The sequence below is a fragment of the Melopsittacus undulatus genome, chromosome 1, assembly GCF_012275295.1.
Source record: "Melopsittacus undulatus isolate bMelUnd1 chromosome 1, bMelUnd1.mat.Z, whole genome shotgun sequence".
Classification (NCBI taxonomy): domain Eukaryota; kingdom Metazoa; phylum Chordata; class Aves; order Psittaciformes; family Psittaculidae; genus Melopsittacus; species Melopsittacus undulatus.
The window spans coordinates 48,753,054-48,775,439 of NC_047527.1; the positions used below are offsets into that span (position 1 = coordinate 48,753,054).

The 22,386-nt window shown below is 39.9% G+C and overlaps 1 protein-coding gene across 3 annotated transcripts in view; it reads left to right on the plus strand.

Moving 5' to 3' along the window:
• The first annotated feature begins 6,353 nt into the window (after window positions 1-6,353).
• The window catches only part of ESCO1 (establishment of sister chromatid cohesion N-acetyltransferase 1), a 33,299-nt gene continuing 17,266 nt past the window's right edge, over window positions 6,354-22,386 (plus strand). For 2 of the 3 annotated variants that reach the window (XM_034065136.1, XM_034065141.1), the window contains exons 1-7: window positions 6,354-6,410; window positions 8,984-9,087; window positions 9,292-9,487; window positions 10,054-11,422; window positions 12,051-12,162; window positions 13,492-13,555; window positions 15,757-15,871. In XM_034065136.1, coding sequence (XP_033921027.1) covers window positions 9,294-9,487; window positions 10,054-11,422; window positions 12,051-12,162; window positions 13,492-13,555; window positions 15,757-15,871 — 1,854 coding nt within the window. In that variant the 5' untranslated portion in view covers window positions 6,354-6,410; window positions 8,984-9,087; window positions 9,292-9,293. Of the gene's footprint in view, window positions 6,411-6,937; window positions 7,014-8,983; window positions 9,088-9,291; window positions 9,488-10,053; window positions 11,423-12,050; window positions 12,163-13,491; window positions 13,556-15,756; window positions 15,872-22,386 lie in introns of those variants that run through there. The other variant, XM_005153513.3, reaches the window with a different exon arrangement.

The window sequence follows — 22,386 nt, forward strand, 5'->3', positions numbered from 1 at the left end:
ATCTAGCAAACGTCTGTAAAGTTGGGGTGTTTTTTTTGCACAAATGTGGAGTGTTTTTTATTACACTCCGTTAGGGAAAACACATTGTTCTAAGCACAGTGTGCAAAGTGACAACAAGCAAATTTTACTATGAATATGCTCAAGCTTTCCCTGTCAGATTTTCTGGGACATGTAATTCAGACACTTGCCTCACTTCTTGTGGGGGGGACATATACTAGCAAGAGTGCCATAAACATTTTTGCTCTGTGGTATCTTTATACCTTCTACACAGAGTTGCACCAGTGAGCCACAATCCAGAATGTGCCCTCTCTTTAAAAAACTGTGAATTCACAGGATCTTTATTTGGCTTTTCATGGGATCTGGATACCCAGGCAGCAATAGGGATATGAAATGTAGCACGTGGGAGAAAATTGTTAGTTAGCTATATACTCATTATTGGAAAGATGGAGTGTAATGAAAATGAAAATCCAACTCACACAGGTTGCAGACACCTCCTAAAGAAAACCCTCTTCCCAGTGCAGAATCAGTAGTTAAATTTGGAGGGGACCTCTAGAGCATCGCCTTGTTCTACAGAAGACACATGACATATATGCTCCAGAACATCTACCTCTTCTCAATTTGCTCTTGGAGTCAATGCAAGGTACTGTTCTTTTTATCTGTGAAGCCTTCAGTCACCCAAGAGCCATATGTGACCTCACCTGTCTTACTATTGGATCATAAAGACCTTAATGCCTAAGCAGCCTTTTTTCCAACCAGATTTGCCTATCCCCCATTGCCCTTAGTAAGGGCAAATGCTTGTAGTAAGCATGGGTAAACCCCTTCCCACATCTTTGCTCTCAAAGCCAAGCCATCATAAAGACCTTAAACAGTAATTTATAATGTCTACTCTTGCCAAATAGACTTTAGAAAAACTGAAAATTTCAAATAGAAAAATCTGGTTCTATGAATGCAGAGCAACTAACCCATGGTATACATTTCACATTGAACAGAAGGATTAGTGCTCTTTTTAGAAACCAAGACATATAACAGTACAGTTTACCAGAGTTAGCAGAATGGGCTGTGGAGGACAGTCTACAATTTTGCAGGAGCTGGTGTCAAGGCAATGTCAATAAAGTGATGGTGACTCCAGGCAGCTGGACATGGTCCAGACAATATGGCACAGAGTATCATGCTTCAGACATCAATGTGCTCATTGTTGCAGAGTGCCATCACTCTGAGGCCTAGACTGACCATTACAGAGATCAGAAAAGGGCTCCATTTTCAAGAATTACTCCCTGGTAATTTAGGTTTAGGAAGCTGCTCCTTACCTCCTCCCTGCTGCAAGCTGCCATTTCCAACTGAGATGTAGTAGTCAACTCCTTCAGCCTTTCAAGTCAACAGAATGGAGCAGCTTGCTTATCTCAGCAGTTCCCAAATGTTTCAGATAACAGCCCCCTTCCATTTTACTGTAATTGCTAGGACCCCTATGTACCACTCACATACATACATATCCACTGTCTGGCCTAGCCCCAAATCTCTGCAAACCAACTACCAGCTGTAGTGATCTGCAGTGCTTTCTATCCCTACTCCTCTCACACCCCCTCCAAAAATCTCACATTCAAACACACAAGCAAACTGGAGAAGTCCCAGCCCAGGTTTTTCCTGCCTCCCTGGAAAAACACCAAACCAAACCAAAAAACAACCCACTTCCCTTCCCTGCTTTCTTAGCTAGATCCCTTATAAAGCTCTTTAGCTCTGGTCACAGCACCCTCCAATCCCTGCTGTCCCATGTGCCACCTATGCAGGAATTTCTGCCTCTTTCACTTGCAGCTCCTATAGCTGCCTGGCTCTTGCCAGTGACTCAGACCTGCAGGAAGAGAGAGGACTTTTAGCCCTGATGTGGTGTCATGAGCAAGCACACTACACTCTCCCCATGCCGTTTCAACTCAACACATTATCATCCTGCAAAAAAAAAGAAATGAGGAAATATTTGGTCATTGAGTCACTGAGCTGCTGTCATGCATGGCTACCCTTGAGCCTGTGCCATGTGCTGTGGTTCTCATCCCAAGATGCCAGCTGGTGAAAAAGAGCCTTGGAATGCCCAAGGCAATGAAGAAGGAGGGTATAAGAATGCTCAAAAGAGTCTCTGTAGGGACTTGCCACACACCTCCAGCACACATGCTAGACCCCCTCCCTGCAATAGGCTAGTGGTGCTTCTTAGCAGCCAGCAAAAATTAACTCCTGCAGCCAATCTGCTGTAGAATATCCCAGCCATGCATGCAGGGTTTTACATTTTCATTCCAACACTAGAAAAGGTACTATCTGCCAAACACACCAGCAGCCACAACAGCCAGGTTCTTCATTGGCAAACATCTCTTCCTCTGAGGGATCCAACGTTCCTGTCTCTTTCTGAAAGTCTACTGGAGGCACAAAAGTCAGCCTCTCCCTTCTTCCTGGATGAGGTAGAGGGAGCTTCTGAACCTGCTAAATGTATGGAAATCAAGGCCCTGTGCTGTCTCAGCTGTTTCTTCAGTTCTTTAAAGGATCTATGTATTTAGTGATTATAAACCCACTAGTTTAAATCAGCTCTATCTGCGGCCTTAGCTAACCCATCTGAGGCATTCTTTCAGTGCCCTAGGAGTGCCTGTAGAGTTAATGATAGCTGAAAGGTTTAAGCAGCTACTGTCTCTTGGTTGTTAGTGACCACTTCCTAGCTCAGAGGAGATGCAGTAGAGCAGGTTGGGAGTGTATTAGCACATCAAATGGGGCTGTGCTTGCAGGACTGCTGTGATTGAGCTTGGGATCAAGAGCTCAAGCCTCTATGTAGGCTGCCCTAAGGCTGCAGTTTCACAAGCAGCCGTCAATGTTAACAGCTCCCTCATGCCAAAAGGGGAAGGCTTGCTCTTCTGCTTCCCCTGCCTTTTCTTATCTTCCCTGATTCCAGTCCTCAGCCTTGCCCTGGCAGAGTATGATCCACTCTTTCCACTGGGTTAACTTTTTCTAGCTCAGTAAATTAAATTTGTTTGCCTATGGGAGTCCCTCAAGTGCTAGATGGAGGGTGGCATGAAATAAGCACACTGCTGAGAGTGGGGAGCGAGGAGACAATAGTGGGAAAGGCTTTCCCTTTTTGATGACAGTCAGTTGTTACACAGTTCACTGCATCTCCCTGGGCCTCAGGCTAACAGGGCACGATCTGCAATTACTGGGATGATCCTTATGTCAGCTGAGTTATTGCTCCTGTGAAAAAAAAAAGCATAGCCTAGAAACAAGTTGCTTTTCATTTCGCTCCAGACAAGAGGCAATCCAGCAGTTATTACAGCAGAAGTAAGCAAGCCTAAATTAAATCCTTTTGGGGTTAATTCTGTCCTATCCAAATTTTTCACCTATGCGAATGGAGTTTCTCCTCCCACCATCCCCAGCTCCCCTGGTTCTACAGCAAATCCATGCCCGATCCTGTTCACATTCACCAAAGCTTCTCAGGAGAGTAAATTTCGGTTAAGTCTTCGTTCTACCAGTGACATTTGCTAGCAAGTTCACACCATCAGTGCTTCAAAATGCTGCCACCTTCTGTGGAAAACTAGAAACCCACTCACATTCTACCTCACGATTTTCTTTCCCCCAAGTTTTGGATTGTACTGCTTTATAAGAAAACTTGCTTCTTTACTACTTCCCTGCTGTACAGCAGATTAATATTCTGCGGAAGGATGCGGAAAAAATCTAGTTTTTCCTAAGAAAGTGGGATGGGAAAACATCATGTCATATTTTCAAAGTTAGTGATAACATAAAGAAATGGCTTTATCATTCTCCAAGAAATTTACAAGCAACCCAGTGATTAAAATATCCTTCCTCTGTAAAGTATCTTACAGATTGCAGTAGGAGAGCAGGAGACCACATGTTGTTGCATTTATTGTAAAGTCACAGCAGACTATCCTGCATTAAAGAGGAGCTGCTATAGGGAGTTATAAATAACATCGCCTCCTATCAGCTTTTTTAAAACCTGCAGCTGCTGAAAATCTCCATTTGCAGAGGACAAACTGTGCTTCAGTGAAGCGTGGCCAGAAAAAGGGCTTCTAAAGGATGGCAGTTCCTTGTGTCAGCTAATAGAGACAAAAAACTTTGCAGAGAGAACAAAGTATCTCCAAGGAATTTCGTTTGTGTCTGAAATACTTTACACTGTTCAGCAAATTGACTGCAATTTCCAACAATTAATCCCATACATGCAATAGCTATAGAAACAAATCAAATGTGTGGAAAATCATAAAAAGACCTAAAATGTTAATTATAAAAACCAAGATAACAACTTTTAAAAAATACTTCCAACCTTAACAAAAGAGCATTTGCAGAACATCTATGCCATGTAACTTCCAATGGCCAAAATACTTGCACAGTGTTTGCTAGATCAGCAAACTGTAACCAGAAATCTGTACAGGAAATCAGAAATCTCTGGGAGAAACCCTGTCACATGCTACCATTCAAACCCTCTTCTTCTAAGCTTTCTTTGTTGGCTAATGCCAAGATTCACCACACTGTTCTCCAGTCATTCTGATATAAACACAGGTCGCTACCTAAATTTAGAGTCAAAGTGAGACTGTGCTAGCAAGTAGAACATACTGATAGGAGTCGATGCACACAGCAAAGCTACTTAATGTTTAGATTCTGACACACGTACTCAATGCATTTCAGGTAGGACATACTTCAGGTTAGCCCTTGCTCAGTAATCTGGATGGAATGTGCTGGGCACACAGGAGGTATCTCTATATTAGTATTCCAGTGAGGATGAGCAGCACCCTTTTGAAACCTCCTGACTGCTCCCACTTGACAGGCAGGGTCTTGGAATGTGCATAATGGATTCCTTTTGAAGGGCTCTGAGCAACCTGGTTTAGTGGAAGGTGTCCCTGCTTGTGGCAGAGGGGTTGGAACTAGATGAGCTTTAAGGTCTCTTCCAATCCTAACCATCTATAATTCTGTGAAACCAAAGTCAGATACATGTGCAGAACACACCCAACACATTCCAACCCTTGTGGTCACTATCCACATGACCAGACTAAAGCTAGTCTAGTGCAGCACCTCAGTGGTATGGATGTCAGATCCTCAGGTCCCCTTCTTTCACTCAGAACTTCTGCTTACACATGCAGCCAAAGGCTCCCATGTGGAAACATCCTGAGGCAATTAAGCCACAACATAAGGCTGGATGAGGTAAAATCCATTACCTGATGTCACAAGCACCGAAATACCTCAGCCAATGGAAAAAAAAATAAAAAGAATAAAAATTATAAACACATGTTTATGCTGTAGAATGAATTGTGAAACACAGTGCAGAACACAACTTGTAAAACAGCTAGCTTGCACCTTAAGAGTCATTACTGAACTGAGGAAAGCAAACCTCCCTGGACACACAAAGGCAGCTTAGTGGGTGAACTCACTCGTGTGGAGAGGCGGGCACTGCACTACGCAGCACCAGGACACATCCAACAAGCCTCTTTAGTCTTAGAGACACAGACAAGGGCCTGTCATGCTTCTGAGTGCCATGCCCCGGCACAGCACTGCACCTGCGCCGAGGAGACTGCTGCCTGTGAACCTAAAGCAAAGCTCATAGCAGGAAATGCACAGCACCCAAAACGTACGCCCATATCCTCAGAGAAGTTTCCAAATGTGGTGTTAAGAGTGGAGACCGCTCTACTGCAGCACGAAACCCAACTGCAGCGGGATTTCCAAACACACTTCCGAGCAAAGGCCCACGCACACTTAACAGACGCTGACGATACAGTTAACACCACCACCACCAGGCAGCGCATGACTCGGGGGAAGTGTCACACCTCGCGTTTAGCAACGGCTGCTGGTTATGAGGCACCACTGAGACACCGTGTACGCCACTCCATCACCAGCACCCTGCCAGCGCGCCGCGCTGCTGTCCCCCTTGCTTTTGGCAGGCGAGAAGCCTAACGGCAGTGGATGACACTTAACGATCAAGGCGGGCCCGAGCCGCTCCGGGGTGAGGCCGCCAGGATAGGGGCAGCACCGAGCACCCCCGGCAGCCGTGGGGACAAAGCACTCGCCCCAAGACCAGCTGCCACCTGCACACCCCACCAGCACTGACACCCCTAACACCGCTCGCCGGAAGCGACCCGTCTGCGGGGGGGAGGAGAGCCTGGGGCGGGGCGGGGCGGGGCTGCCGCGGTGCCCGGATGTGAGCGGGTTCAGGGCTCTGGCGCGCCGCTGCCGTGCGCGCGCGGGCACAGGTAGCGGGCGCGAGCCGCGCTGACCCCTCCGCTGCAGCCTGCGCGCGCCCGCGCCCGCCTCCGCCGGCCTCGCGCGCCTCGGCCCCGCCCCCGCCCTCCCCCTCCTCCCCTTCCTCCACACCCCCCCCCCCCCACCCCAGCAGCTGTCGAGCCGGGCTCGCGCTGCCGGCGCGCCGCTGCCGCTCGCGCGAGGTAAGCGGCCACCTCGCGCCGGAGGAGAAGGGGTGGGAGGGTGCGGGCGGGGGGTGAGGAAGTTGTCCCGCGTCCCCCCCCCCATCCCCCGCCGTGTGCCAGCGGTGCCTGACAGCCGCCGGGCCCCGCTCCGTGACCGGCAGCGCGTTCTTGCGCGGAGAGCTTCTGCCTGCCCCCCCGCCGCAGGGCCGAGAGGCCGGCGTCTCCTCCTCCTCGGGCCTGCCTCGCCGGCCGCGGCCCGCGCCCGGGCCTGTCCCCGCGATGGCGGTGGGAGTGAGCGGGCGGTAGGGGACCCTCTCGCCGGCTGCCTGCGCTGCGGTGCACGGCTGCTTCTCTGTAGACCCCGCCTTGCCCCTCGGCGGCGCCTGCCTCGGCCGGGGGAGTTCCTGGCCGGGGTTAGGGGCTCCCTGCCAGGTCCCGCTCTAGAAGGGTTGTCACGGCGGGGCGCTGAGGCGGATGACACTGGGCCACGCTTGGAGGCCTTCCCTTTTCTGCCTCCCTCCCGAGTTCCGTCGTGGGGGCTCAGCCGGGAGTGAAAGCGCGGGGGGCTGCGGGGTTCTGTCACGGCGGTCGGTGGGACCTGTCCAGGGCTCTGTCCAGCAGGTGGGCCTCCAGCTTCAGCTGAGACCGAGGGGCTCGACCGTGCTTTAAGGACTTGAGGGTGTGGGAGTTGGGTTTTCCTGTTTTTCCTCTACTTCTTGCACAGAGCCTTTGATTGGTGTGTAGTTTGTTCTGTGTCTTCCCTTCTTTCCATAATCTTGCTTTTACTAGGGGGGACTTCAGGGCAGAAGCTGCCAGTACTTGAATGTCTGGAAAAGTCTTTGCTTTGCTGTGCACAGTGTTAGTAGGAAAGAGATGACTAATAACCAGCTAGCTCTCTTTGTAGGACGAGAGTGTATTTGTCAGCGTCCTAAGAAGCAATACCTGAAAGGGAAGAATTGCATGTTCTGTTTTGTACTTGAAAGTCTTTCCTAAGAATGCCGGGTCATGTGGCTGACAGTGATGTCTGTTTATGCCTAAAAAAATCCAAGCAGTTCCAGGTGTATGCATTATGTGTTGTGGTGGTCTCAAATTCTGAGAGTCAATGCTGTGCTCTAAACTGAGTGCATATGTGACCAATGACTTAGCAACTAGAGCTGTTATTTTTGGGGTGAATGGCTGTACCATGGCTCTGACTGATAAACTTTGACTAGTAGAAACCCTTGGGCTTGATAAATGTCATGGAGCTCATGAGCTGTTACAAGTGCGGCTTACAAATTCTGTTACCTGCTCTGTAGGGTGAGGCATGTAAATAAGACCATGAAAAGTGCTATTAGAGATTTCTTCCCTGGATCGAATTAAGAAACATATATCACATATTAGTTGCTGGTCATGTAGCTTCTTTAAAGGAAAAAGTTCGGAGACAGCATTGGTGTCTGAAATTTGGGTGTTATCCGTCTTGCATGTTTAGCAGTATCTTCATAGAAGAGCAGATAAATGGAAATGAGGTTAAGGGCAATTTAAAGTCTGAAAAAAAGAAAAAGTGCAGCTCTCTTTCCTTTTGGGCAATGAATAACTATTAAATGGAGCTTAATGTAAGTATCTTTCAGATTGTTGGAGAAAGACATGCATCTGTCAATACTGAAAGGCTTACTGTAGTTTTAATGAAATGAGAGTATCTGCTCTGTGTTACACAGCTAGTAATATAAAGTTCCTGTTTAACCTTAAAATCTGTCAAATGTAAAAGTGGATTAGTTAAGGTTTGCAAACTAATGTAAGTTTGTTACAGACATATTTCTTTGTCAGTCTGTCAGTGGCAAAAATTAATACACAATTCTTGACCTAAAAAGGTGATACGGAGGTTGTGAGCACTAAGTTGTGAAAAGATAATAGTGAAACTGTAATTACTTTTTTTTTTAAACAATTTGTTACTTTTATTTAAAACAATTGTTACTTATGCCATAATGCAAAACCAGTGTCTTTGAATGAAAGAACTTTGAAGTTTCAGAAGGCACAAATAGTTGTGAAACCAAACTTGTAAGACTTTTTATTGAGAACCTATGCTAGTTTTCAGACTCTTGTACAGATGAACTTTGGCACCCTTGACATCATTTCAGTTCTCATAAAGACATTATCTTTAGCTGCCCAAGGCACGTGTCTCAAATAATGCTGTTTTCTAGGCTTCCTGTCATTGATCTGTAGCTTAAGTCATATTGGAACCACCATATAGGTGGTTGCTGATGTCTATGAAGTTCTGTAGTAGCAACCATGAAACTTAGTAGAGTCTAATGAATTTATTCACTGTTGCTGTGAGGCACAGGACTGACAGCAGACTCACTTTCCTTGTGGGCTGTTAAGGAGAGCAGCCTACTTGCTGGAAAAAATGTAGAAGGCTGAGAAATTTCCTTTCAGATAGTACCATTATCTGCAGGTGGTTGTTTGTTTTTTTCTTGGGTTTTTTAAATTGATTATTAAAGAAACTTTAAGGCTAAGCATTGTTTGAAGGGATGTAAGAGGGTGGGAGTGCTAAATTCAGAGTCTGAAAAGGAAGTTAAAAAGGTGCTTACTGCATGAATGTGTTATATTCTTCATAGGTGGCATGAAACATCCTGTTCATAAGCATATACATGAGGAATGCGCTTGGCACACCTTGATAAGTTACTTTGGCCTAAACATCGATTACCTCTTGTAAAAACCTGTAAGTAAAATAAATGTGATTTTATTTGAGATTGCTTTGATGATTTGCTTTCTGATCATAGTTAGTCTGATCTGCCTTTAAAAGGAAGAGTAAATGTCGGTTACCTTGTTTTGTAAAATGGGCAAATCTTCTGTTATGTTAGCTGACACTGTAACAACAGTTGACAAAGACTCTAAAAGCTGAATCAGTTATTGTGTTTTACAGAAATGGCAGCTCAAAAAAGGAAGTCTATGTTAGTAGAGCCTTCTGCTAAACGTCCAAAGCTGGACAAGAACAGCAAACCATCATCAAAGAAGGAAAAAGAGGTGTCAGATACAAAACATGTCTCAAATAAGTCAAAGCCTAGTCGGTGTGCGCTGCAGGAGAAAACTGTACTCAAAACCTCTCTCAAATCAAACAGGTTAGTGACAAAAAAATAAGTAATTGTGCTACGTTATCATCATAGACTAAATAGCAATTTAAGCAGAATGAATTTTAGTGAAAGATACAGCTAAATAGTTAAATAGTACTATTGGGAAGATCAGCCTTAAGTCGCTAAGTATGTTATATGCTATGTGATCTTTGTCTGGAAAAGAGTGTATCTTGAAATCCAGAAAGATTTCCTCCAAAAAGGTTTCTGAAGCAAAAATAAATTTAATACTATTTAGGTTAATACTTTGTCTGAAAGCCGCAAGGGTCAATAATTGCAGACTACTGGGGTTGTTAAAAATCATTCATCTGAGGTTCATAGTTCAGGCTTGCCATGCAAAAAACAATATTCAGTACTCCGCTTACAAGTGACCAGGTGGAATTAAAGTTTTTAGAATGATTCTAGAGATAATTCTTCTAGAAGTGTTGAGGATGTGTAATGTCCAGTGTTTTAAAAATGAAAAGAAAAAGAAGAGGCAGAGGTTAGTAGGAATGAGAGGAGTCTTATGATGAATTCTACTTTCTGGATGCTATAAAATAATTATTTGAATCTTTCAGTGACAACACCAATGAACTTGAGCTAGGAACGCGCATGACTACAAGATCTTCAGCACTGAACTCAAACAATAAAACTACACCTGGCAAAAAGGTCCAACAGCAGCCTAAATCTGCAAAAAATAAGGAGGTATGCCAGAAAAAATCCATGCAAGAAGTTCCTACATCAAAATGCCTAATTGTGCCAAATGAGCCAGTAATGAGGAGATCACAGAGACTGCAGCAGTTAACACATGTACATGTACCAGCAAGATCCCTGCGCAGCAGAGAAGTTAAAGAAGAAAAAGCTTTGGAAGTTAAACAGAGTAGTCAGGCAAAAAGACACACCCAGAGTGTTGCAGCAAAAGCACTTAAATCTGCTGGAGAGAAAACGGAGCAGAAAAACAAAAAACTGAAGCCAAACAATGCAAAAGAGGATAAAGAAATACATGTAGAAGTGACCAGCTCCCTGAAAGAGAAAAAAAGTAAACCAGACAATAAAAATGGTAATTCCAACAGCTTTCAGCAAAACCCTCAAGGGTCATCATTATGTCCTGATGAAAGGCCGAAGGAAGCTAAGGACCAAACGGGCCCTGTATCTCCTATTGATAGCAATGCAGAGAAAGTGGAAGCAGACTCTCTTAAGCCAAATTCCAAGACAGTAACTAAGGAAAAACAACAAATGCATCAGAACGTAAAAAGCAGTACAAAACCAAAAAAGGTTTCTCAGCCCTCTGTAAGTGAAACAAATGTGGCTGATCCACCAGAGAATGATGCAAAATCCAAAAGGGTGAGCATCCTTGAACTCTGTGAAGAAATCGCAGGTGAGATCGAGTCAGATACAGTGGAGGTAAAAAAGGATTCCCCTAATGCCAAGCATAGCAGAACAGAAGAAAAGCATGCTGACATACAGCTCCAACAAAGTGAAATGCTTACTCAGACGGAATCTAGTCAAAGTACTCAATGCAAACGGTTTTTCCCTAGCAAAAAAGGAATGCCAGTCAAATGCACTCTGAATGGTAGAAATAATGCCTCAAACAAAAACTCTAAATGGACCAAAATTAAATTACTGAAAGCTAGTAACATGAAGCAAAGTAACTTAAATTCTCCAAATGCCCCCAAGCTTTCTTTGTTAAAGGATTACCCTGAATTTTCAGAGGCAAGTCAAATAGCTACAGAAGTAGAGCTTTCAAAAGCACAAGGCAAACTGTCAATAACAGGACTCTCTGAGAATGAAAGTGTAACTTGCGTGCAGGAGAAATCAGATCTACCATCTGAAAGAGCTGAAGCTAAAGAAGTGACGTTAGAAATAAAACAGCCCACAAAGAAAGGTGCAGAAAATGGTTTGTTGCATAATTTGACAAAACATTTATGTGAACCAAGGCCAGATGAGGTAAGTCATTTTAATTATGGTGTATAGTGGGAGGGTGTTCTAAATCTGTTCTGTTTTCTGAGAATGCCGTGCTCAGAAAGTTTGTTTTAACAATAACTTTCTTTCACAGTAGCTTAAAATTTTCAAATTTATTAAAGATCCTTTACTGGTGTGTTGTCATAGATGGGATAATTGTAAGCTGGAAAATGAATCTGTTCCACCCTCCTAAGTTCTGTATTTCACTAAGTGTCCATCAGTAAAATTTCCTGCTGAAGCGAGAGTTTGTACAAATCATGTGGACACTTTCTGATGACTTAAGCTCACATAGCTGTTCTGAAAAGGTGTAATGAATGGGGAAATAAAGTGTTCTCTATCTGAATAAACTGCTATTAAAATTTAAGATTTCAAGGGCAAAAGTGTTCTACACAAGTTTTTTGCAAGCTTATACATAAAATGAAAAAGATATTTTGAAAAATGAATACCACAAACTTCAATATGGACTAGCGTTTTGTTTGCCTCAAATAATGTAGGAATTGGGGAACTGGTACTGTATTTAAGGTTTTAATACTTAATAAAATCAGTGAATTTGTTCATAGGTTACAGGCATTAATTAGTTTGGATTTTTTTTAATGTGTTTTGTTTTGCTTAGACCTTCCAATTACATTTGGAATCAAGTCCAGAAAATTCTCCATTAAAGTATGTTACAGCTCCTAAACCACCAAAACAATTAAAAAAAGAACCTGGAGAAAGTGAATCTCAAGGTAATTGTCTACTGCTAGTTTTTTCTATTCTTCTGATGAATTATATCGGAAGCATCGGTCTTCCTTTCAGAGGAGTGTTCTCCATCCATGTTCACCAGGCCTTCTGTATTTCTTTGTGTCGCACCCATGGCCACTTTAGTAGCAGCAAAATGTCCTTTTATCTCTGAGCTGTGTAGTAGGAGAGAGAGGTGTCCATTTTTCTACCCAGCTCCTCTTCTAATGCGTCTTTGTGCTTTATATTTAAGTCTTAAATATGCTTCATTTGAGGAAAGGTGAAGTGACAACTTTTAAAACAAACAAGAAACCCCCAAACCAAATCTTTCCCTTTTCCATGCAATAAGGTTGAAACTTGCATATTTCAGTTGGGTTCTTATGTCATATTGGTTTCTGTTAAGGATTCTCTGTTGGTTACAGCTTCCTTTGAATAATTATCTGCATTTCTTTCTCCTGAATTGTTCTACTTGATCTTGACCAAATTGTTCACTGAGTAATCACTCTTCTGTTTTTACTACATAGTCTTCATTTATTAACCTGTGAATGTAGTTTTTCAAACCTTATGTTGAGAGTTATGTGACTATTTTGACTGAAATACGTTTGATGAAGAAATATTATTGATTGATCCCTTATGTAGCTCTTCGTTAACTTCCCTCTTTATATTTTAATATTAAATCATTTTGCTTTGGGGTTATGCTTTGTTGGGAATTTTGGTTGGTTTGAGTTTTGGGGGTGTTTTTGTGATGTTTTTTGTTGGTTGGTTAGTTGCTTTTTTTTTTTTTTTTTTTAATCTGACCCCAATTTTTACTTCACTGTTTAACTATTCAGCTTTTCTAGATAGTTGTGAGGTTTTTCCCTGCCATTATAAGGTGTTTTTCAAAGGACAAAATACTCTAGTTACACTATTAGAGAATACAATTTTTTTTTCTTTCTTTCACTATTCTTGATTTTTTTCTTCTCCTTGAGTGTTACAGAACATGTCTCAGATGGGGGCATACTATACATTTAGGATTCTTATACTATATATAGAACTATTTATATGGGTGTTGGTATAACCAGATTTAAACTCCTTGTGTAGTTTTGTTGCTGGCCTTGTTTAGCTGCTGGCAAACTGCTCTGCAGAATTCCTGTGGAAATGTTGAGGAAAACTGCCTAGTTTTTTGAAGTACATGTGGAGAAACACCTGAACACTGCCCCAAAATTCTGGCCTTTTTTATTGGCCATGAAAAATCGCAGCAGTGTCCTGTCTGTGTTTTTGCAGATAACTGTGTAGTTTAAATTTCTTTTGCAAATAAAAACTTAATTAATAAAGTTATAATCTTTGATTAATTGTAGGTGTGGCTCCCAAGCAGTTGACACAAGCTTCACTGACAAATCAGACTTCTGAAACTGAGAACAGGTATAGCATTTCATACATTGTGAAATTGCAATAATGTTCCATAGAGTTATGAGAGGGTTTATTTTAAGTCTTAACTGTTCTATTGTTCCCCACCCTCACCTTTCAGCTTCAGATAAGTGACTTGTCCTTTATAAAAATAGACTTACAGTTTACGCAGTTATTAAGAATATTCCTGTTTTGTTAAGAAAATTATCAAGCAAGATATTTGTAACTGCACAGTTGTTTTAAAAAGTAGAATTTAACTGTTGGAAGAACAGTCCTAATCTTCCTCAAATTGTATGGTAAATAGAGATTATGGGAAGGAATTACCACATGATTTTCACTTACTGAATTATTTAACTTCTGGAAGAGTTTTCTAATGCTTAAGTTATGGGACTCTTTGTATATATGAAACCTTCTTAGGTGAGGAAGAGCAGATTTGATTTAGGATTGTTTTTTGTGATTGCTGTGAAATGAAGGTGTCAACAGCCATATAAAAAAAATGCTTCCTGTTCTTCCTACTAACTAAATTGTTCTTACTGCTACTAGTAGTTCAGATTTGTGTTTTATCCTTGATCGCACTGACTGCCGTAGTTTTTTAATAATTCTGGCATAGTCTCTGGTTTTACCCAATTACAAGCTAAAGACAATAATTTCTTTATACCTGATATATTGAACGGCAGCATAGTTGGCACAGTGGTTGGTATATTGATACTGTGTTCTGTATTCATAAGATAAGAAGAAATGATGCATTTAATTTTCAGTACATCTGTCTGAGGCCAAATTAATAATTCTGACTAACCAGCCCTTTTGTACATGTTGAAAAACTCTACTACTATGGAATTTCACAGAAGGTGGGTGGTAAGGCAGATTGAAAACTAGTTAAATGAATATTTTCAGATTTTTCATTAAGTATTGCAATAACTTCAATAACTTTGCCATAAGTTTTTATTCTCAACTGCCATATAGCTTTATGGTATCTACTCACATTTGTTAGCTGAACTGCTAATATGCTGCTTTGCTGTTATTTTTGTAAGTATTTTTATTGAGAACTTTGTTACACTGCTTTTTCTATTTTAGACAGGGTTTAAGGCATCATTCTTTCTGTAGTACTTCTACCATAACACACAGTAATGTGCATATCTAAAGTGTAGATCTCTTTAGGGATTTGTAAGAAGAGGTTGCAGTGGGAATAGGCAAACCGTGAAGTAGCTACTTACTGCAAATTTTGGGGCCTATGACAAGAATAAAGAAACAGCTCTGATGTAGCACAAAAAATGCTGTTTTAACAATGTCTATCAGGAGGTTTTATTTTTGAAAAGTCTTTCTGAATTAACCTGCTGTGTGTACTGCAGTGGCTGCTACAAGTAAGTGTTTGGTCCTATGTCCTCAGTTTCCTCAGAAAAAGAAAATATGTGAAACTTAATTAAGTACCTATATTCTTGTGTGTATTTTTCTTCAGTGATCTTCACATATTTTATCAAAACCTGGAATTAAGGTTTTTGTTTGGGTGTTGTGTTTTTTGTTTGTTTGTTGTTTTTTTTTTTTAATTTCCCTGAATATAGTAGCAAGTTCATAGAATAATTTTATTGTTGAGGTATTAAAGTACTTTCCAGTGTTTTCAGTTGTGAAAAGGGGAAACTTAAACTGAGAGAGATCCTAGGGATATTCAGCCATTTGTTCCTTGGATCCTCTTCTCTCCTCTTCACTGTCAGCCATTAGAAGAGAATAAGTTTCAATTGAATTTGAGAGATTTATAACATCTGTTTTATATTGACGACTTATATTTATGGGAATATTTACATAGTCTGCTTTAGCAGTAGTCTGATGTATGATACCTAAAATTAGAAAGCTAAATTTTACGTAGGAAACATACAGCATTAGGCAGCATCAGTTATGCTCTGAAAATGCCTCCGTTAAATGCTTGGGTTAATGCTTGGGACTAACCTACCCCACTTAGAATCATAGCGAGAGCCTCACTGAATGCCACGTTCCAACATGCCATTAGAAAACCTCACTTTTATTTAGGCTAGTCACAAATTATATTTTTTGGTTAATCCTTTTATTTCGTTATTTTTCCATTTGAATTACAATTTAGAATATATAGGGCTTTGTTAACTTGGATTTGCATCTTGTTAAAGTTTAGTTGTACTAATTACAGTATCTAGGATGACGTGTATAAGCAGTCCCTTTTTTAACATGAAATATATTTGTATTTCAAGGGTTCCGTTGTCAAATCCTTCATTAGCATCAAAATGCAGTAACTTCATACCATCTGAGGAACATATTCAGAAGCTAAAAGAAGCAGGAAAAGATGTTGACAAGCAGCTGATCATCGTAAGTAATACCCTTTCAGTAAGGCTTATAGCTGCTCAAATAAATTACTTTTGAGTTTGCAGTGCTGTGTTTTTGTGAACTTGCCTAAAAATTGTTACTTATACAGCTATTACCACTATAAATGACTTGTGAAAGGAGAACCTATACTAGATTCATGCAGTGTTGATGGAAAAATGGCGGCAGGCAGACTTAATGTTTAAAGCTGATTCTTGTTAAACCAAATTCCTTGTTTTTTTTAATAGAGTAGCTATTCAGTAAACAGGCAGTCATTTGGGGGAGAACAAACTTACCTTTTATGTACATGCAAAATCTTAGTTTCTTAAAATTTCAGAATTATGGGGGGAGGTCACCTGGCAGATTGTGTACAAAATTAGTATCAACAGATTTATTCCTGCATCAGTCTACTGTCAATTGTTCTGAGACAGCCTTAAAGATTTTCCCGTGGATGTGCTCATTTTCACGATAATATTGAAGCGGCAATACTAGTTTGATTATTTGTTCTTACCTTTTTTGTTATTAGCTACCAAATGTGCATATATCTCTTTTAAAACAAGAGAATACAGAACAAGAATAAAGAGTGGCACACAATCATTCTTCTGTCTTGTAGAATCATAGAACTTGAGAGTGAAACAATTGGAGTTTCTGGTTGTGTTTCATTTTGCCTTTTTAATAATCCACACATCAGATAACCCTTGAGAAATGAAAGGCTGGAGATGGGGAGCTACAAAGTGGGAGGAATCCATGCTGTTAGGGAAAGATGACTCTAGTAAGCTTCTTATGAAATTACTCCTCTCACATATATAACTGGTGGTAATGCTATATTGCAATTTTTTTTATGCCATACATGGATTATACACGTGAAAATATTACCTGAAATAGAACCAGTTGAATTCTGAACACTCATATCCATACTGAAGTATTTTAAAATCAGAGCTTCTGAAAATTGAATAGATAAACATATCCTTGATTTGCCCAAAATTATACAAATCTGGGCACTTAAAATGCCCAGTCACGGGATGATGCATAAACTGTATCCAACATTAAGATATTTCAGCTGTTGCCTCCTTGAAATTCATTTTACCAGCTGAGTTAAAATGCGTGATTAAATACCTTCACTATATTAAAAGGGCTATAAGAATATTCCTTTTCATTTCAGTAAAGCTGACAATTTTTTTGATATAGTAATAGAACTTAACTGAAAAGTTGCTATGATCATTGACAAGATGAAATAAGTAACTTTCTGTTTAGCTGCTGAGGAGGGATTTTGTAATTTTCCTCTACTGCATTGATACAAAATGATTTTTTGCAACTTATTGACTATGCTGGTAGTATTCTTGTGTTCAGCCCAAATGACAAGAGCAAGGTTTCCCCCCCAGCCCCAGATATTCACCAGTAAAAGTTTTTAAATTATTTATCTAGCAAAATTTTAGGATATAAACAGTGGGTCATCAATGAAGAGCACTAGGGAAAAAGGGAGAGACCTAGTTTCTTGTTTTCAGAGTGTATTTCTAGAAGATTCAAGTAAACACTGCATTTAATTTTTAAATGTGAAAGTAACAGCTTCATAGTATCTAGTATATTTCAGCACTTCATACAAGTGTAGTTCAGTTGGATTGCATTGATTCAGAGTTTTGTTGAAACAAAAGGGTGTTTTGGTAATGCCTGTAATTCACTTCACCAAGAAAGCATTAGGTACAGTATTGCTCTGTTATTCTTTTAGCTGGGGGAAAACTACTTTTAGGATAGTCAAAATATATAGAGGAACCCAAATATTTGTTAACCCACTTTGTAAAATACTGTTCTTAACATTAGTTGCTGTGGAGACGAGACATAGTTATGTCTAGAATAATTTGTGCTAGCATCTGCAGGGGAAAAATCACTAAATAGATTTCTAAAGTACCAGACTTTGCTGATACAAATACTCAAAAGATTTGGGATTAAATACATATAATAAAATAAGGTACGTTGGTACATTTTGTAATTATAGTAATGATCCTCTGAAAACACAGAAAAGATTAGTTTGGCTTAAAAGCTGTTCAGATTGAAACTCCTATACAGAGAGCAGTTGTACTACACACAGTCAGATCACTCAAGTGAGCATTTATAGCATCTGTAAAAAAATTTTATAGTTAATAGCTAGAAATAATTTTTATTTAAATTTCTGGTGTGTTGTATTAAGAGCAGCAGTTTGTTATCTTCTTTGCCTTGAGCAAAGTTGGGAAATGGTGCTTTTATTCTTAGCAAGTAACATTTAACTTCCTCTTTGCTACACTTGTTACACCTGAAAGGTGAAATTTTATGCTGTCTACTGTGAGATCTGATTCTTGTGGAGATCTGTCAAGCCAGTCTATCTTAATATACGTACATAATCCTTTTTTCTTTTTCATAGCCGAAGCAGAAAAACTAGTAGGGCTTAGTTTGACTCACCACATGATACACTGTTTTGCTGGCTTTTTTGCTACTGATTTTTTGTAGTGTTTTGTATTTAAGTTTGACATCTGTCCTTTTTAATTGTCTTTATGGTATCTGAAGCTCAGAGTCTGGGGTGTTACAATATCATCTGTGTATTCTAACCTTCCTGCTTCCTGACCTATATTTAGAGAGGTGTTATGGTAAAATTAGTCTTTGTTTTCCACAAGGTGCTTAATTTTTTAATATGTAATCCTTAAAGATGAATCATACTTTCCTTCTCATATGTAGCAATATACGATTGCTATGGTGAATAGATTAATTTTCTATTTATCTTAAGTAATATAATCTTTAGCAAGCTTTAAAGCTTTATGACTATAACAGAAAAAAATAATACATCTTCTGTTTGTAGCAGAAGTACTTAGTAGCTGTACTTGTGCACCACTCTCTTTTCATGGTATTTATCATCTAGTTATCTGAGCAGGTTTCAGATCTTCATTCTGTAGAGGTATAGCTAAGGCAAATGATGAGTTGTTTCTGTTTTGTTCAGATTTGCTTACTGTCACACATCTTGAAAAGTAAGTCTCTTCAGAGCATAGAACTTCAGCTGAAAACAGAAAGTGATCTAATGCTGCAACAAACTTCATAAAACAAACAGTGACAGGAAACAATGGTGTTCTAAGCAATGTGCAAGGGTTTAGGTTCAGACCAAGGAAAGTATGATCTCTTTTTCTGGAGTAAAGAAATTAAGAATGAGGCTTAAAAATATGTTCCGAATCCATGACTTGATGTTTAGAGAAGTAGTCTGTTCTGAATATTTGTGAACTGTACCCTCTTATGCATCATTTACACGGTAGCTTGACAAGTTACATGAAGCTTCATATTGGAAGCTTCAGAGTGATGCATTGAAATTGTTCTTTGCTTTCCAAGTACATGAATCTAATGTGCTAATATGAGAACTTGAATATGAAATCATATGTTCCTTTAGCTTCTGAAACAGAAAGACATACAAATGTGCAAAGCATATGTTTTCAATTTTCATAAGACGAGGTATACCTTACATCCAAGACAAGGCAAGTCAGTTGTTTGCTTCTTGTAAAAATTCTGCTTGCCTGCTAGATCTAGGACAAAATATTGACCAGAGGAGTGGGAATTGGTAAAAGTATTAATGCTGCAAAGGAATGTTCTAAATAATGATTTCTGAGCTACAGGGTTACTTCTTCCATTTCACGCTACTAAGGGCAAGTGTTCCTTTGAAAATAAAGCTAGTCTTGAAAATAATACTCACCAGTTTTAAGAAGGAACATGAAAAGAATGAACAGTGAAAATAAATCACTAAAGTGATAAAAATACAGTATAGAGTTACAGAGACTTTTCTGCCTTTTTAGACATCTGAATTAATGTCTGGATGCAAACAAGATTAAATGTAGATAATCTTTATAAATATCAGCAAATGCATGGATCAGGATTGCTTGATGGAATATGCATTTGATTCTGAGTTCTGAGTTGGTGTTATATGTGGAAGTGATGTGCACAGTAATTCAGTTTACACATTTGGATATCGTACTTGTATTTTTCCTTACTTATATATATCTTATATATAGGTAATATATATGAAAGAAAAATTTTGATTTAAGCTTTAAACACAATCCTCAGTGGAAATAGTAAGTGTAAAAGTGACTTCTTATGAGCCTGAAGGAAGCTAAAGCTATCATTTAAACTTGCTGTTTTCTTCCTTAAACTGGTATAGTCCAGTTAGCAATTTCTCTGAAGAACTGAAGAATGGCTTTTGGGCAGTCTTCTGTTATTCATGTTAGTTAAGTACTGTCTCTTTTCTTTCTCATAATCCCAATAAAAACCGAGGCAGTGGTTACTGTATAAGTGGTTGTGGAGGGAGTTTGGTAGTTGAGGGCTGTCACTCTTCCTTTCCTCCCACACAAATCTTATCCCTGGGGATAGCTCTGCTCTTAGAGGGACAGTAATGGCCATCCTTTCTTACTGCTCCTTCCCATTTCTACTTAGTTTTTTCTAGCAAATTCAGATGGACTGTGTTCTGTGTCCTTTGTCCTGAAGGTGGAAACGTTTTGTAAGGTTAAGCTGGGGACATGACACAGGAATTTGGGCACAAGGCTACTAACATTGTCTTGTGTGTTAACCCTGATAGGCAGCTAACCACCACGCAGCTGCTTGCTTGCTGCCCACAAATAGGATGGGGAGAAAACTTGTAAAGCAAAGCAAAATAAGGAATTGATTCACTACTCCACATTAGCTTGCAGGTATTAAGCCATCTCCAGAAAAGCAGAATTGCGTTGTGTGTAACAATTGGGAAGACAAATGCAGTAACTCCAAATGTCTTCCCCTTCCTCTTTCCCTTAGCTTTTATTGCTCAGAATGATATCATATGGCATGGGATACTGCTCTGGTCAGTTGTTCCAGCTGTGTTCCCTCCCAGGTTCTTGTGCACCCCGAGCCTGCTCAGTGGCACAGCAGCATGAGAAACACAAAAGCTAAAACATCCCTGTGCTATCAGTGCTGTTTTGGTCACAAATCTAAAACACAGCCACATAGCAGCTGCTGTGAAGGAAATAAGCCTTATCCTGGCTAAAGCCAGTGCACATTGGAACACTGTAATACTCTTGAAAAATGTGTTTACATAGTTGGGAACAGACTAATTGTCCATTGTAAATATTGTGCAGATTTGTTTCTTAACTTTGTATTTTTTTTCATATTGCTTTAGCTAATGAGCAGTGAGGACATCATTTTGTGAAGGATAATAACTCTCCATTTTTAATTTTTCAAATATGTTAAATAAAATTACATACATCACAGTACTGAAAGCTTCAAGTTGCCTTATATCTTTTGGCTAAAATAGCATTCCAGAAAGTTGGGTACTAGTGATCGAGGGGGTTTTGAGTTGGGTTATTTTTTTTTGTTTGTTTGTTTGGGGTGATTTTGGTTGTTGTTTGTTTGTTTTGTTGAAGTCCACAGTCTTCAATTTGAAGTGAAACTTGTTTCTGAGTTGGGTCATGTCTTCTGATTCTCCTGGTCAACAAGGGGGATCTACCCATCACCTTCAGTCCTGAATGCATCTTTTGCTGAAATAGCATTCTTTGACCTTTTCATTTTCTGTGGAGAACCCAAAAATCTTTGTGGTGTTCCTTCCTGCTCAGCTTGTATTTCCTTTCCAGCCTGCCTGTTTCTATGGCTGGGTTTTATTCTTTGTTCTATGAAAAGACTAGAGGAAAAAATAATCTTCCTCTAACTAACATTAGGTAATGAAGAGCAAAGTGACCTAATCTGTGCTTGAAGAGAGAGGAAAGAGAATAAATAAAAAATAAAAAGGGCCCCTTTCATCTCCTACAGAGGCACCAAATGCCTTTTTTGCTTGCAGGGCTCCTTATTCCACATATGGAGGATCAGCAGACATCCACCTTCTCAAAGAAGATATTGGTAAGACTTTTCTTTCTGTTTAACACAGAATTAAGAAACCCTCTGGAGATTAAGGCAACATTATCACAATGTTCATTTACAGTTAGTCTTGAAACAGTTGGATCTCATATATCCTGTGCCTATATTACTGAGGATTGTCTGAGATGTCAGGATGCTTAGTTGCCATCTACACCTGCTGAATTGGTTTAGAAAATAGAAAGTATCCTTGCTCTTTATTGTTATGATTTAGAAAATTGTATTTTAAATAGAGTAACACATTCTTCTGCCTGCAGCCCCTCATTTTCATAAATACTGCTCTGAAAAACATTTCTCATTTCTCTAAACCTTTTACATCCTTTTTCTACTTGTGACAAGACAATGGTTTATTCTCCAGTACGCAGTATATGATGTTTGCTGAGAAGTTCCTTCTCCCATCCCAGTTTAAAGTTTTTATTTACTCTCATATGTAGTGCATAAGGTGTTCTTAGGTTGTAGGGGAGCATTTTTTTGGCTCTTCATGCATCATCCCCTTTACACTTTTGGTTATGCAGTGACATCAAGTTAAAAATAGTCAGATTCTATAGATGTTTTGTTAAAAAAACAAAATGCATTCTTCATAATTTCTGACTTTAGTTTGCATGTCCTGGGCTGGTTTTTTTTTGTTGTTGTTGCTGTCT